The sequence below is a fragment of the Convolutriloba macropyga genome, chromosome 7, assembly GCF_964194025.1.
Source record: "Convolutriloba macropyga chromosome 7, txConMacr16.3, whole genome shotgun sequence".
In the NCBI taxonomy this organism is placed as follows: Eukaryota; Metazoa; Xenacoelomorpha; order Acoela; family Convolutidae; genus Convolutriloba; species Convolutriloba macropyga.
Window position 1 is genome coordinate 5,603,039 of NC_134474.1, and position 17,472 is coordinate 5,620,510.

General features: G+C 36.5%; 1 protein-coding gene across 1 annotated transcript in view; it reads left to right on the forward strand.

Moving 5' to 3' along the window:
• Positions 1–17,472, forward strand: part of LOC142342513 (uncharacterized) — a 403,423-nt gene that overhangs the window by 49,500 nt on the left and 336,451 nt on the right. The window contains exons 9-12 of the mRNA XM_075393861.1: positions 874–1,002; positions 6,972–7,160; positions 9,574–9,787; positions 15,206–15,425. Coding sequence (XP_075249976.1) covers positions 874–1,002; positions 6,972–7,160; positions 9,574–9,787; positions 15,206–15,425 — 752 coding nt within the window. The remainder of the gene's footprint in view (positions 1–873; positions 1,003–6,971; positions 7,161–9,573; positions 9,788–15,205; positions 15,426–17,472) is intronic.

A 17,472-nucleotide genomic window follows, 5' to 3' on the forward strand; every position in this document is an offset into this window, starting at 1 on the left:
AAGATCGGAGAGGGCACTTTTTACTGAAATAAATGATGGAAATTTTTGCGGGATCGTTTTTTCGTTCTTCGCATTTTTTGTTCTTTAATAAGTTTTTGCCAGGTATTGGTTGGGTACGTGCCTGAACGAAATTAGTAATAAAATTTATTTGCGAAATAGTAGATGGGAAATAGCATTTTCTGGACATTTTTCAAATTTTTTGTCGAAAGTATATTTTCTGTATTGTCCTTCCTTTCATTTTTTTTCGTGGTTTTCTATATGAATTTTTTTTCGCTTTTTCTGTCTGTCGGCAGTCGTTTACTGAATCAGAACTAACCGTGTCGAAAGGTTTTTGCAGGTACTTCTTTAAGCCGCAATTCGCTATAAATTTTTATCAGATTCTTTATGAATTTTTTGTTGTCAGTTACTTTTCCATAGTTAGTCTGCCTGTTATTGTTTCAAATTAATGAGCATTATCAGTTATGAGGCTAATTTTAGTTAGGGTAGTCAATTTTGTACTCCAAGTGGTTTCCGGAAGTCTTTCGGCTATGTTTTTTAGTCACACCGAAAGAGGAAGTGGAGCGAAAAAGCGAGTGGTTTTGTGGCGTGAAATTTTTTGCTCTAATTTTTAAGTAGAGCGAGAAAATTGTGTATGAAGAATTTTCTTTCTCTATTAGTTTTTTTGTTCATATGCGGCATTTTGACTTTGATCTTTACAGTTTTTTCGATTTTTTTCTAAATAGTTTTCCTAATCCAATCATTGTCCATTTGAGGTCTAGTTTTTTATTTAGTCAATAAAAATTCTTTGAATTGTATGTGAGGACTTGTCCGGCTATGTTCTTTGTTTCGAAACAAGTAGATTGTTAAATTTAAATTAAAGATGTGTTTGTTCAGTTCGGGACTACTGCAAAGAGGATAAAAAACAAAGAGAAGAAGAACGAGATAGTGCCTGAGACTGCCATGATCAAGAGACTGGAGACTGAGATGCGCAGTCTAGAACAAAGGATTCTATCTCTCATGAAGGTAAACAAATAGCCATTCCTGGCTGAAGTCTTATCCTCAAGTCATATTTATCTAAATTCGATTTGAGACTCGATCTTCCCGTGACTTATCTTCCCTCGAATTTTTTTTTGTTTCGAACAAGTAACTTAGATTATAACGAAAAGTTTAAAGATACTTGAATCAAAACAATATTAATCTACAAATCATCCAAGCACTCATTAATATAGTGTTTTAAATAAGAACTTCAATCATAAATTTAAATCAACTATTTATTTTTATAGCTGCGAAGCTGTAAGCTGAGCGAAGCTATATTGCGGTGCTCTTGGTTTTTTACAATTCAAATTTGAATTGTATTGGGACGCTGTCTTTTTTACGACTTGAAGAGGAGGATTGGAGAAGTCCTTTTTTAATCAATTTTATTGGAGTGAATTTTGAAGCGGGAAATGAAATACGTGAAAAAATTTGGAGTGATTTTGTTGCTGAGAAAAATGAAGAGTGGAGCGAGATGAGAGTAGTTTTTTATTCATATCGCTGTTTTCTAGAGAGCGAGAAATTGAGGTGTGAAAAAAATTCTGTAAGGGAGCGAAATTTTTTGTTCACGTGCGGCATTTTAAAGCATTTTTTTATTTTGGTTAAAAGGTTTAGTTATGATTTTGTTTTAATTTTAGGATGGTTTCCGTAGTGGTTTGAAGGTTTCTGGAAATTCATATCAGTTTTATGATAATTCGGGTTGAAGAAAACCCTTTTACTTGAGCAAATTTAAGATAACAATTGGTTATAGTTTTGTGTGTACGAATCGTTTTTTGTTGAGAAATATGACAAAAAAGCGAAAATTGGAACTATTTTTCTAACTTTTTACAGTTTTTCGTTTTCTGTTTTTAGACAAGTTGCTTAGCCTATTATGACTTGCCTATTGTTTTGCGAGCATCTGGATACCCTGAAGGGAATTGTTCTTTTGATTTATATTCTTTTGAAATATTAAAAAATTTAATAACTTTTTCCAGTTTTTTAGTGAAAGTTGTTTTTAAAAGCTTTTTTTTTTTCATAATTAAGCATCAAGTATTTTTTAAAAAAATTTTTTTAAGTGGTTTTTAGTAAGTGCTAGTTGTTTTGATGAAATTATTTTGGCAGAGATAGTTTTTTTCGGGATCTCAATTAATAACAAAATTTGATCAGATTTTTTATCATATTTTAGCAGATTTGATTTTATTGTTTTTACTTTTTTGTTTCATGGTTTTGTTTCAAGATAATCATAAATTAGTGAAGGCACGTTTTGTTTGATGAGTAGTTGGATGGCGTTTAAATGGATTTTCACTTCGAGTCGTTTCCGGAATTTCTTCCGGCTATGTTTTTTTTTAAGATCTGTTCACACATTTTCATGATTTTTGAAGTCAAATTGGAGTAGTGATTTTGGTCACGCCGAAACAGGAAATGTAGCGAAAAAGCGAGTGGTTTTGTAGCGTAAATTTTTTTGGCTCTAATTTTAAAATAGAGTGCGAAAACGGTGTTTAAACAAAAATTCGGTTTCTCGGTAGTGGTTTTTAGTTCACATGCGGCAGTTTCACTCTGATTTTTACGGTTTTTTCGATTTTTTGGATCGGATTTTTTTCTAAATAGTTTTGCCAATCCTTTCACAGCTCATTCTAGGCCTAGTTTTTTTTGAAAAAAATTTCATTTCTCGCTAGTGGTTTTTTTGTTAACATGCGGCATTTTGACAGTGATTTTCTGTTTTTTTCTTATTTTATCTAATTTTTTTTCTCAATTCACTCATAGTCCATTCTAGGTCTTGTTTTTCAGTTTCATCAATGAAAATTTTTTGAATTGTACGTCAGGACTTGTCCTGTTATGTTTTTTTTGTTTCGTCGTCTGACGCTCTTTTTTCGTTTTACATTTGTTCACACCTCAAAGCTGAAAAGTCAAATTTTCTGAATGACTTCTTCCTCTCACTAACTGCTTTTGCGCGCGTGACGTCATTTCTCACTCTCTCCAGCAAAAGTTTTTTGCTTGATTAGATTTTGATCTTACGTGACTTACCTCACTCAGTAAAATGACTTTTGCACTTTAAAACTTGAGGTTGGTTTGAATTTGTTTAAGGTCAAAGGAACTCATTTGTGCAGTAAAGGTCCCTAATAAGAGGTTTCTGCGGAATGAATTTCAACAAGTTTTATTAATTTATCGCTGAATGTTTTTAACCAGTTTTTTTGAGCGGCGTCGATTTTTTTTCAATTTAGATCTGTATCTGTTTCTATCTCTATTATATGGCACGCAGGTCTATTCTTTGGCAGCTATTCCGGCAATTTGCCAGCTATGTTATTGTTTTCCAACTAATAATGAAAATGCCTTATGAATGCTCCTAGGTTGCTAAGTAAAGGGATGAGCTCGTGAGAAACAAAGCAATCATTCAGTTTGTTTTTAATTGCTCTCAAATAAAATTGTAACAAATATATTAGTCCTGTAGTCTTTTTTATGCAATTTTTTGCTTGATGAACTTTTTGTCTTACCCATTTGACGTTCCGTCATTAAAAACGAGATAACGGGTATCGCCTGAAGGGCATTGAGGGCTCTTAGAGCTTTACGGCTTACCAGTCTCTAAGAATGTGATTCAACAAAACCGTTTTGAGGAGGTAATTTTATGGTGTGAAGGGTGGTTCTTAATCTCAAACGTTTGACCCCCCCCCCTCAGTGACGCCCATCCAGTCAGTCCCTCACGCCCTCTCCGCCTATTCCCACCCCAATGCAAACATATGTAATCCCCAGCTGAATATTAACGAAGTCGCCGCTCGTTTGCGAGCAATTCACCCGACATTCGTCGGTAACGTTGTAATCAATTTTTTGGAGTGATTTTTGGAGCAGGAACTGAAACTCCTTCTCTCTCCTCCTCACTCCTCCTCAGCCACCTCGTCCTTCCTCCCGCTTCCCTTCTGCCTCACTCCCTCCTCCTCCTACCTCCCCGTCCCCTCAAATAAGCTAAATCTAGCATCCCTAGACGGAGCCACATGGTTATTTTTTGTGGCTTTTTTAAGAAAATCATTCTATGTTTAAATGAGACGGTTTAGTTACGTGTTTGTGTGAAAGTATTGTTTGCTTGGGGCTTGTAAAAATACGCACTTTGTAAGGCGGATGAAATCTCAAAGCGGCAATGGTAAAGATCCGTCGCGTGATAGTATTTTTAATTGCTCTCAAATGAATTTTGTCGCAATTATGTTGGTCTCTTTGGCGCTCATTTGTATGCAATTTTTCGTATGACACGCTTTTCCTCTAATAGTTTTTTCATCTGAGCAATTAACTCTTTGCTAAAAAACGAAATAAACAGGTAAAGCCCGCAGGTCTTTAAGTCCCATAGCAGTTGTCTTAGATCTTAACGAGTCTCTGGTACAAATCACCGCTGCGACTGAGAGGACAAGAGATCGTAGTGTGACCGGAAGTTTTGATGTCCACTCCACTCACCCCAATCCTCAGCTAACCTCTCTAAGCCTCAGGTAGCTACTGGCGAAGTAGGTCGCTCGCCAGTCACTTGAGAGCACTTCATCCTTATCGGTTCGAGTAAATGCTGGAAATTAAATTATCAATAGCAGCTCTGTTATCTGCAGTTAACTTTATCATGCGCCAGACTTACAACTATGAAAGAATATTTCGCAGTCGAAAACTCAAGTTAATTATTCTAGAAAAATTTGCGGACTTGAAAATGAAAAATTTAACAAAAATTAGTTTGGTAAGATAAACATACGTTTTAAACTTCATAAAACTTCTCTTTTTTGACGTGCGCACCAATGTATTATAGCTGATACAAATATTATAGCTGATACATTTTGAAGTTCAGAAAAAAATGTTTGCTAAACTTCGATGAACTAATCACAAACTGTGAAACTTCAGCTCCTTTTTTTTCCAATTTTAGGTGCACTTAGTATTTTCATTGGGAGAACTAAAATCGTAATGATGGCATTAAAGTGCTATAACATTGTCTTTTTCAGCTAAAAATGAAACAAATTACAAACAAATCTTCCTATAATTTCGGGGCACGACTTTATCCTATTAGTGTAGAAACTTGACTCCCCCTCAGCTGTGTTTTTTTATGCCACCAATTATAATTTGTGTTGTTATATAGCACGAAACTGTGAAAAAATAGCACGCTTGTCTGGGGGCGTAAATTTATATGACCATTAAACATTTGGTTGAGACAAAATAGATCCAGTTTCTATTCACTGTAGTTAAGAATCTCATTTTAGCCTTTTAAAATTGTCGTCATAAAATTGTCGTCATTTATAACTCTCAGGCATCTAGACTGCTCATATTGGTTAATTGCTCCCAATTATATTAGTCCTGTCGGTATTTTTTATGCGATTTTTCGCTTGACCAATTTTTTTGTCTGACCCATTTGACTCAAAAACGGGATAAATGGGTAGCGCCCAGCGGGCATTAAGATCTCTTAGAGCCTCAAGGAAGATTTTGTGAGCGTTGTCCACTTCAAGGACGATTTTGTGAGCGTTGTCCACTTTTCTGTTATAACATCCTGAGCTCATATTCATTCGGAGGAGCAATTTTTCCTGAATTTGCACAACACAGACGCATATTTGGGGCAGCTATTGTTTTAAAATTTATGCTTAATTGCTCTCTAACGAAGTTTGTAGCAATTATATTAGTCCTGTTGGTCCTTTTTGTGCGATTTTTTGCTTTACCAATTTTTCGTTTGACGCATTTGACGGGATGAACAGGTAGCGCTCAGCGGGCATTAAATTCTCTTAGAGCCTTTCAGCTCGCTAGTCGCCAAGTATAAGATTCACAGAAACTGTTTTGAGACTTATACTTATGGTGTGAAGGGCGGTTCTTAGAAATTGATCTCACACCCCACCCACTAACCACCCCCAAATCAGTCCCCCCAATCCAATTTTGTACCCCCGCTGCGCTCACCTACGCCCCTTCAATTAAGCTAAAGCTAGCCTCACTAAACCGTGCCTAGCTCCTGACAAACCCAACCGCTCGCCGGTCTTTTGAGAGCAATTCGCCCGACGTTAGTCGGTTATGTTTATATATTCATTGCTATTGATGGGACTGTATCAAATTTATTGTAAACTTGTTAATTGCTCTCAAACGAAATTTAGGGCTATTATATTCGTCCCGCTAGTCTTTTGCGTGCAATTTTTAGTGTACTGACTTTTCTTCTTCTTTTAACCTTTCGTTTTCTTCACCAGTTTTCTGCGTCTCACTATTTGACTTTCTGTCCTGAAGTACGGGATTAACATGTAAAGCCCAGAGGTCGTTATACCCTCCTTATACCTTCCTAGTCTCTGATTATCGGTTTACGGAGTTTATTAAGGCGACAAATACAATGTGAAGAGCGGTTCTTAGAGAGAGTTTAGACTCAACCCCCTCCTCCATTGCTCTCATCTTGTCATCCAACCCCTCTACCTCATTCCTCCCGTAGCTATCCCCCTTTGGCTGGCCTGCCAAATCTGCTGCTAGCTACTGAAACACAGCTATCAATCCCCCCTTGTCCAGCTCTCCCAACACTCCATCATCCCCCGCACAATCGCTTGACCCTCCACCTACTCCGCTCACACCCCCACCCCCAACAATGCTAGCATCCCTAAAACCCAGCTAGCTACTGACGAAGCCAAATACTCGCTAGTAGTTTAAGAGCAATTCGCCCAACCTTAGTCGGTTATGTTTGGTAGAATTGGATCTGCTCCCTTTTACCTCATAGAAAAATGTCTGTATAAGTCTGTGAGCATACTAGTAGCAAGGTTTTGCACTGGTACTTGTATGTCTAGCCTTTTTGAGGTAGCACTAACCATCTAGATTGTCTTTGTCTATGGTGGAGAAGGAAACAGTTCCGTAATATTTTAAATAACCTTGGGAACTTTCTCTTGAAAACCCGTCATGTTATCTCACAGCTTCGTCTCTATAGCTAAGAACAGCCTTTATGCTATGTTTTGCCAATCTTCAGGTATGCACTATTTAGCAACTGGTTTTAGCTTATAAATTTTGTGTAGGAAAACGACCAGTTGAAGCAGGACAGCTACTCTTCGGGACGAGAGGAGATTGAGAGACAACAGAAGCTGTTAGAAAACATGAGGTTGTTCTTCCTGAAGGGTGCTACCAATGTCCAATCGCCGTCCTACGCACCCTCTAAGGCCAACATTAACTCATCGGACACACGATCGGAATCACAAAGGATGAAGGTTGGAATATCGATCTATGGAACCTGTTGATCAAGCTGGCTGTCGCTTTCGATTGCTCGATAAATAAAGAAAATAAAATCTTAGCAGGACAAGTCCTGAATTACAATCCAAAGAATTGAACGGAAACCTTGAAAACTCGTCAATTGACCACCACAAGAACTGGATAATACAAGCCTAACAAACAAATTTTCAAAAAATTATCAAAACAGAATTTGTATTGTAGGTACTCTTGTGAGAACCCATAATTATTATGCGAAAATTTAAAAAAAAACAAATTGGCATTTCATGGATATCTTTCTAGACACAAACAACCAGCAGAAGCTAAAACCAAAAAAGAATTTGTAGAAGCAAGTTCTTAATAAAATCCCTTAATATTATGGTCCTCAGAAAAATTTTGTTGTAAGAATGTCGGCTACTGATTAACTGGCAGTTTTCACTAAAAACCCGTTGCTATAATAATCTATGGTTATTATGAGTTAAATAAAAGTAGACGTAACCGGTTCAATTAATTTGCGGCATTATCAAGTTTGTAAAATGTTAATTATAATTAACATTTTACTTGGGGGGGGGGGGGGGGTTCGTGCATCAACATTTCAATAAACTTCAATAATTGCTCTCAAAGAAATTTTGTATCAATTATATCGATCCTGTGGTCGTTTTATGCAATTTTTCGCTTGATCGATTTTTCGTCTGACCCTATTGACTTTTCGTCTTCAAAAATGGTAATAGGCAGCGCCTGGAGGGCGTTAAGTTTTCTTGGAGCCTTTCAGTTCAGTAGTCTCTAAGTATGCGATTCACAGAAACTGTTTTGGAGACATACTTGTGAAGGGCGGTTCTAAGAAGATTTTGACCCCGTACAGCCGAATACCCGTACAGCCGAATACCTCCAACGTTGTTTTCTGTTTAATAGCCGCCCTCATCTTCTCAGCCGGCTATTATAGCGCTCCTATTTGTTTTCAATTCAAAGAAATAGCGCTCCTATTTTTTTTACAATTCAATTTCAAATTGGTGCGCTGTGTTTTTTTTTTAAGATGTGTTCACTTATTTTTCAATGACTTTGATCTTTCAAAACGGGATAAACATGTAAGGCCCAGCGGGCATTAAGTTTCATTATAGGCCCAAAGTGGGCTTTATTGTCCTTCAAGTGCTTATAATGGTGCAGTTGCTGGAATGGCCTTAATTTAAGGTTAAATGGTCATTTTTAGGAGTTTTTGGGCTCAAAATGGTGCAATTTTTTGTTTTTTTTTTAATAGCCGCCCTCATCTTTTCAGCCGGCTATTATAGCGCTCCTATTTTTTTTTTACTTCGTCGAATAAAAAAATGTTTCGCTTTACCTCATTTTGCCGCCTTTTCAACATTTTGCGTGAAATCTTTTTGACATCTCTAGGCTAGTTTCTCTCTTCTCTCATTCTGCTAAAAGTGATTTTGAACATCAGTTGCTCAGCAAAGCAATTCAAAATGAACAGAGTCAGTATAAAAAATTGAAGTCAGAAGTAGAAACGGGATAAACCCATAAAGCCCAATTTTAGATGCCCGCTATTTGAACGTCGTTCCTATAAGTATTAGTTAACTCTCTCTAATGCTTATTGTTATTGATAGTAGCCCCTGTAGCCTCTCTCTAAGAAACAGAAGTATAATCAACTACGAAATGCCATCAAAATAAATCGGTCTTAAAAAAATGTTTTTGTACAAAAATCTTTTTTTTTCAATATCTTCTGTTATTTCAATCCCAATCATGCTTATTGGAATCAACGGCGGCTATTTTCCGGCAATCTGCCGGGTATGTTTGTGATTTTTTGTTTTGATTAACTTTAGGTTAAAGTTTTCAAAAGTTTTTGAAGGCCTTTTGCTAGACAAAATTGCTGGTTATGACCATTTTATGAGCTATATGTTTTGGTACTACAAACACAAACACGCAAAATGATACTAATTTTTGCAATTTTTGTCAGGTTTTTTAAAAATCTATCGTGAAATCTTTGACGTCTCTAGGCTGGTTTCACTCTTCTGTCATTCTGCTCAAAGTCCTTTTAAACAGCAGCTGCTCAGCAAAGGAATTCAAAATGAAGAGAGTCAGTATAAAGAAAGCAAAGTCAGAAATAGAAACGGGATAAACCCATAAAGCCCATTTTTAGATGCCCGGTACTTGAACTTTGTTCTCATAAGTTTTAGTTACTATCTATACTGCTTATTGGTATTGATGCTAGACCCTATAGCCTCTCACTCAGAGACAGGAGTATGTTCAATTACGAAATGACATCAAAATAAATCGCACTTAAAAATGTTTTTATACAAAAATCAATTTTTGTTGATATTTTCTTTTCTTTCAATCCCAATAGAGTTATGGGAATCAACAATCTGCAGGGTATGTTTTACGCTGTATTCAAGGGAATAACAAAGATGCTTGATTTTTTAGGACCGGCGAATGACGTGGGCGCCCTCCGCAAGAAAGAGTAGTGCGCCTGTGGCTGGGTCCAAAATGAACTTTGGCGTTGTGCCCAACTTTGGAGACCTTGGGATGCATGCAGCTTTTGGAACTGCTCAGTATAGAGTGCCAAATATTCCCAATTCTTATGAATCAGACGCTTCTTCTGAAGCAGAATCAGCGGAGTCAGCTTCTACTGAAACCGGTTAATGCAGTTCTTCCATTTACCTGAGCAATTAACTTCACAGACGTAGTGTTAATTATTGCGGTGCTTCAACATTTTAACACAGGGGATGCTTAAAAGACCTTCGCTTCTTAACAAACAGACATCATTGCTTCTGAAATGACAGCTGTGCTCCATTAATTCAAAACACGTGACGTTCAGAAAAACTCAATTTTTTGAGGTTTTTAAAGATTTTCAATTTTTTGAGGTTTTTAAAGATTTTCTAGATAAGGAAGAGGAGTAGTGAAACAGAAAAAGGCGGATGTACTAATACGAATAGTGGTTTCAGAGCTGCACACATTTGAAGGGTGAAGCGTAAAGGGGTTACTTTTTCATTCCGAGTATTCGAAAGACTTTGATATTGAGACTTTGGTTTATAGTGAACCGGTGCGGCGCTTTCTTTTTTAAATGATCTGTTGACATATTTTGATGATTTTTGAAGTCAAATTATAGTCGTAATTTTCTCACGCCGAAACATAAAATGGATCAATAAGCGCGTAATTTTGCGACGTACAATTCAGTCTTGCGGCGTTTTCAAGTTAAATATAAAGCAGTGGGAGAATTAGGTTTTCGAGAAAATTTTGCGTTCTTGAGAGTGATTTTTTGTTTACGAGCGGCAATCTTAATATTGAGTTTTTAATTGCTCTAAAACAAAGTTTGCAGCAATTATGTTAGTCTAGTGGTCTTTTTTCGTTTATACGATTTTTTGCCTGACTCATTTGAGTTTTCGTCCTTAATAACGAGATAACAGGTAACGCCCGCAGGGCATTAAGGGCTCTTAGAGCCTTACGCTTTACCAGTCTTTAAATAATGTGACATCATCTCTAAGCCCCAGCTGGGTACCACCAAAGCCAACTATTCACCAGTCGTTTGAGAGCAATTTGTCCGACACTGGTCGGTTATTTTAATTGCTTTCCAACGAAGTTTGAACCAGCCATTTTAAACGTCTGTCTTTTTTAAGCAATATTTTGGGTTGACCGTTTTTGAGCTTTTGTTCTACGACATTCTTTGGTTTCACAAGTGATTTTTTTTCGCTTGACTGCTTCATTTTTTTAGTGATCGCAGTTGCTCTCACTCCGAAATATTAATTGTTGTTAAAATAAAAGCGACTGTAAGAATGAAAATTGAGTGAACATGATAGGCGAGTGGTTTTTTATTCTGTCGGGGGTTCGAATCCCTTCAGTGTTGGATTTTTAGCACCCGTAGTTCCAGAGCATTTCATCTGAAGTTAGTCGGTTTTTGTTTCGATATTCACTATTTGCTGTCATTTAGGTGAAATTCTTTATTCCATGAAATTTTTTTGAATTTTTGTTCACTATTTGTCCTATAGTTCAGGATGGTCCCTGTTTTTTTAAAACTCGTTTTACTTTTCGATCGCATTCTTAGTGGTACACAAATGACTCTTTTCAGGCGTGAATTTTGTCTTAACGCACTCGCTTCAACTCAATTCAGTTCAGAATTTTTTTACGCAATATAGTGAATACTATCAAGGTCAAAATTAAAATGGGAATCAATTGGTAGTAGCCATTAAGTCATTTTGCATTTAGTTATCACAATTTTTAAGAGCTATTGCTAGCTGGTGGCCTTCGTATTCATCTTAATAACTTTCAGACGCTGATTCATATTTTGTTTCTATACAATTAGACGTGCATCCCAATTTAGGAGCTGTTGACACAGAAAAGGGTGTCAGTTTAAATCTTTTGTTGTCAATGTGTGAGATAGCTGAGGGGATTTATTATTGGCAAGTCACCTGCTGGTCTTTATTAATTGCTCTCAAAGGAAGTTTGTAGCAATTATATTAGTTCTGAGGTTTTTTATTCAATTTTTCGCTTGACCGATTTTTTGTCTGAGCCATTTAACTTTTCGTCTTCAAAAACGGGATAAGCAGGTAGCGCTCGAAGGTCATTATGTTCTTGTAATGCCCTAAGGGTTGCCAAACTCTAAATATGCGATTCATTGTTTACTATACTCTAAGAATGCGATTCACTGATAAACTGTTTTGAGGTCCTTAATCTTTAAAGTGAGTCACCCCACCCCGGCATTACCCGCTCAATACTCCCATTGCCCACCCTCCTCCACATGTCGATTTGAACGCTCTCTCGTCTACCCTTCGCAAACCTCCCCCAAACCCCCCTAATGCTAGCATACTTAAGCCCTAGCTGGCTACTACTGTAGCCAATCGGTCGTTTTAGAGCAATTCGCCCGACGTTAGTTGGTTATGTCTCATGCAGCTTCAGGACTGATGTGTGCTTGACCCAATTTGCCCTCTTGTTAGAAGTACTCGTTTGTTCATGAGAATGAATGAGTTTTTAGTGACACGTGGCTCACCTCACGCTCAAAATGATTTTCCGCTCTCAAAATTAATTCTTGCACTAAATTGCGCAGGAATGGTGAAACGATAGTGTCTAATTGAACTTGAGGACAGATTTTAGAAAAAAGTAGTAAAAATACGGTTAAGACAACAGGAAGTCTAAAACGTCGAAAATTTTAATTGCTCTGAAACGAAGCTTGTGGCAAATTTATTTGTCATGCTGTTTTCATGCGACTTTTCGGATTACCGATTTTTGTCTGACGCTGTTACTTTTCGTACTGAACAGCGGGACAAACAGGTAAAGCCCGGGCATTAAGTGGCTGAGCAGCTTAGACGGCCTACTAGTATCAAGTACGTGATTCAACAAAACTGTTTTCATGATGTGAAGGAGACAAAATTTCATGATGTGAAGGGTGGTTCCCCTCCCAATTCATTCACCACCGTCAGCCCTCCTTTAGTTGAGGCTATATTTTCCCTTCTCTTTGGTTTTTGTATTTCGTCGGCAAGGGTTTTGTTACGACCATATGACGTCCCTGTCAGTTCAAATCTGCTTTTCTTCATCTATTCATGCAATTTTGGCCGAATTGCTTGCTTGACTTTGTTTTCACTCTTTGTGGATCGCGTAATTTTTTAGCGTGATTACGTTATCGGTCAGACGTTACTTCATTCTCAAAAGTGACTTTTTTCACTTCTCCACAATGGCTGCTATTTCCCGGCAATATGGCGGGTATCCTTTAACCGAATCTCTAATTTATCTAATTCTTATTAGCCGCCGAGTTTTTCCTCTAATTTTTATTAGCCGCTATTATTGCAGTCCTATTTTTTACAACCCAACGAATGTGAATTGTAGTTGTTTTCAGTTTTTTCTTTTAAGATTTGCCCACACTTTTTGATGACTTTCACCTTTCAAAACTCTATAAACAAGTAACGCTCGGGACTTTAAGGTTCAATAGAAGCTGGTTTTAGTATTCGTTTTTAAGTGTGCTGGGAAAACTTGTATCTAAGGTGAAAAGGTCAAATTTTTTATACCCACAATGAAGCGATTTTTTCTTGTTTACGTCAAATTTTTGCCAAATCGATTTCTGATGAAGACGGATTATAATGTATTGTTACAAGGTCCTCAGCTGTATTATTTATTGCTATAAGGTCCAAACCTTATTCTTATGACTTTTTTATGTATATTATTTACATCGACCTGAACAAAAGTAAAAAAAATTTCTAAATTTTTCAGTTTTGTCATTTTTCGTTCTCAGTTTTTCATTTTCCAACTTTCCAGACATTGATACTTATTTTTTAAAGATGGGTTTCCGATTTTGATGAATGGGTAGATTTTATCATTTCAGAATGAATCCGGAGAAATTAACTTAAAGAACTGCAGCAGCTTTTTATTGTTCTGTTTACTAATTGGTTCATTCTTTTTTGTCTTTTATTTGCGCAGTAAAATTTCTGCTAGCCTGCAGGCTAGTAACATTAAGTAGGCCTCGTATACATCAATATCAAAGTTCGATATCAGAGTTTCAATAAAATAGTGATCAATATTGGACTTCCAAAATTTTAAATTTTTGCATCCGAGTTTGCATCTGATTTCTTCTATTATTCTTGCCAACAGCATATTGCTTTGGAAGACCTTAGCTCCAGAAACCTTCAGCAATTTTTTTCCAAATTTTAAATTTTTTAATATCCGCGTCAGCCTCTCAACGGCTATTATTTAGGCGCTCTCCTGTTTTTAAATTCGCTTTACCTTTTGATCACGTATTTCGTTTTACATAAGTCACGGTTTTGACGTTTGACTTCTGACTTACCTCACTCACTGTTTCAATTGAATGGATTTAAATTATTTAACGTATTGAAATACGTAATGTAGTGAATACAGTCAGAGTCAAAATAGCAAAATTAAAAGATCAAAAGAAAGAGGATAAGCATATAAAGCCCGGTCATTAAGTCATGGTTCATTAGGTTATCAGAGTTCATTAAAGTGATTGCTAGCTAACATTAGTAATATGCTTAATAGTATTCAGTTTAGAGGCTGAATTAAGTGTATTTCTAGAATCTAACAAAATATGCAGAATTTGCACATCAAATATGAACAGCCTGACACTTAGAAAAATTTTGTCAAATTCTATCTCTTAATTTATTCTGTTTCATTCCCAATGTGCGTCAACGGCGGCTACTTTCTGGCAATTTGATGATTATGTTTAAATTTTCTGTTGTTTTCCCATTACTTGACAATTTTTTCCCCAGAAAAAAGTTTGTGAGAAATTGCGCTATCAATTGTTGCCTTCCTGAGTTTTTGAACGAAAGTATTGATTTTCAATACTTCAACTCAAAAAATAGCAACGCTTTTAAGGTTAGTTTTTAGGTTTTTCACTATATTTGAGCAACTTTGCTGTTTCGGCTCGGAGTAGGAAATTAGTCTGCTGGTCAAATTTCTTTTTTCATGTTCTTTCAATTCTTTGGCTTGTATTTCAGCATTTGCTCTGCTATATTTTTTCTTCCTCTAACAAAATTGTTTCGGCTTATCCAATTTTGCGGCTTTTTCACTTTTTGATTTTTCTAGGCTAGTTTCACTTTTTACCCATTCTGCCCAAGGTGTTTTAAAGCAGCAGTTGCTTCAGCAAAATAGTCAGAGTCAGTATCGAAAAAAGAAATAGAAAGGGAATAGACACATAGAGCCCAGTATTAGATACCCAGTATTTAAATTGTGTTATTGTTAGTTACTAAGTCTCATGCTTATTGCAAATGATACTAATCCATGTATCCTGCGATTAAAAAACTGGATCGTGCGTAACTACTACGTCCAATTGAATAAACGTGGAAATTTGTCAGTTTTTGCGCAAAACAATATTCTGTTATCAATCCAAATAGTGGTAATGGGAATCGATGGCGGCCATTTTCTAGCAATCTTCCGGGTATGTTCAGGAAACGTTATATAGCCGAAATCGAGTTGATAAATTTAAAAATTTGGTTAATTTTCACGTATATGCTGTTTGTTATGTCGATTTCATTAGTGTATTCTTTGAGGAAAACATAGTTTCATCTTTAAAAGTGAATCTTCTTATCTAAAGAGGTTTTGATGGAACGCTTTTAAGGCCTGCCAGATCAATCTTCTCGAACAGCTGAACCGGCAGATGAGATCGACCAGAGTTCAATCGGATCAGCGTCGCTCGCCAGCAGTGACAAGCACCTTCCCGTCTTTACAACTATTCAGGAAACTGACGAAAGAACAGACGATGCAATGTCAGATAATTTATCTAAAAATAATGAGGTTGCTCGACTGGCAGATTGCACGAGACAGGAGGATGCTGTTGTGTGAGTATTGTCTGACATTTTTTTCACTCTATTAAAGTACCAAAAATAATTGTAATGAAATTCTGGTCTGTTTTTGGAATTTAAGTTTGATCAGTTTGTAAAGTGTTGGTATCGTAAAAATGACGCTCGAAATATCGGCTGAGTAGTTAATCAAAACAACTGATCTTTAACGTTCGGCTAAATATTGTTGGCTAAAGTTAAGTTGAATTTGTAATTGAATGTCATTTGGTGTTAACCCGAGCCATAACCGAGCTCTTGAAGTTTGATGTTTGAAGGGCTTCACACTATTGTTGAAAAGCAAATAAACGATAATTTTTTATGTAATGATTTTGCTTGATGGATTTAGATTTTCTGTATACTTGTTTGCCTTCGAGAGATTTTTGAAAGACCTAAATTGTACTTTTCAGCAGATTTTTAAGCACTCGAAACCGCCTTTTAACTTTTGAAAGTGAGGTAGACGTTGCAAAAAGTTTTTTAAGTTATCAGTTGATTATATGAAGTTCTGATATTGCTTAAAGTTGATTGGAGAAGTTTATAGCTTACCGCCACTGCAGGTTGCAATTAGCCCACTACTTCTTTATGAGGTTATTTTTCGGATGTTTCTTTGTCATCAGAACAGAACTTCCATTTGGATATCGATTTGGCACCTTTTCACGGAACTTCTGACAATTGCATTGCGCTGATTTTCTTTTTTGGGAGAATTTTCAATTAATTCAGGATCGTGTACGAATCAGTTTTTGGTAATTGCATAATTGAAACTAATATTAGGATGCGCGCAGAGTTTTACAATTATTTTAAAGTTTATTAAGCGTGCTTTAACGGACCGGCTAGTGAGATTGAAACATGTAACAACAAATATTTCCAACAAATCTTTCGATTGAGCAAAAAAAAATTGTTAAACTCCCTAAGCCAAGAAAATCTGCTTCGCAAAGGCCGAAGAAAGGAGTATAACATCATATGGTCGCCACAATAAAAAGCCAATAATAGCTCCGCTCAGCTCTCACTATCTCCATCTATTAATAGAGAGAAGGAATGTGAACAGAAAAATGCTCGCTTGTTGAAGAATCGTTTTCCATAAGAACGTTCTTTGGAGAATACCGTTCTTCTGCATCTATTTCCAATGTTGACATATTTTTTGTTCACTGACTGTAATGGCATCCCCGTTTTTTGGTCGCATAAAACATCTTCATTTTTTGGTCATTGGCTCTTTTTTAGATCGATGACTCTTGCAATCTTCTGTTTTTCGGACAATAACCTTTTGAGAGAGTAACTGTTGGTCGTTGACCTCTTGCGATCTGTCACCTTAACCATGCTGCTGGAGAGCTCTTTAACATGTCTTCGAGAGCTCTGAAGCATGCTCTTCAGTATCCTCTTGAATATGTAATTTTGCCATTAATTAAACGTGGTGCCTTATAATTGTCATGCATTTCATAGAGAATTGTCGATCAGAGGGTCAACTACGACTCTTTTGGTCTATCTTTGGCTACGTTTAAATTATCATGCAAGTAGTTGAGTAAAATGCTGATTAAAATTCTGTGTCAACTACTCTTGATCCAAGTTTGAAGCAATTTTGTTGGGTGCTGATGGTCTTTTTAATGCAATTGTTCGATTGATTGATTTTTTGTGCGATTTTTCTAAATTAGTAAAATCCGAGGCGTTTAAGTGTTGCCGAGGATTGAGGCAGAACTTCGTGGTTTGCCCTCGAATTTCCGCTCTTCGCCATCGATTTTAACTGCCTAAACTTACGCTATCTATAATCAAAGCCAAGCCTAACCTTTGTCTTTTGTATAAGAGCAACTCATCCGGTGTGAGTCGGATGTTTTCCGTCTTCATTTTGAATTATGTTTGTTGTTTGGAGTTAGAAATCTTGCTTTTATGCTAAAATCCGTTTTTTTCTGGTCTGAATTTTCCGGGTTCTCTTATCGTCTTTCAAGACTTGTCGTATTATCATGGCAGCAAAGCTGTTATATGAGCGTAGATATATTGTGATTTGTTTGGTTTTTTCCGTCGTCTGACGCTCTATTCTGTTTTAGTTGTTAACGGCAAT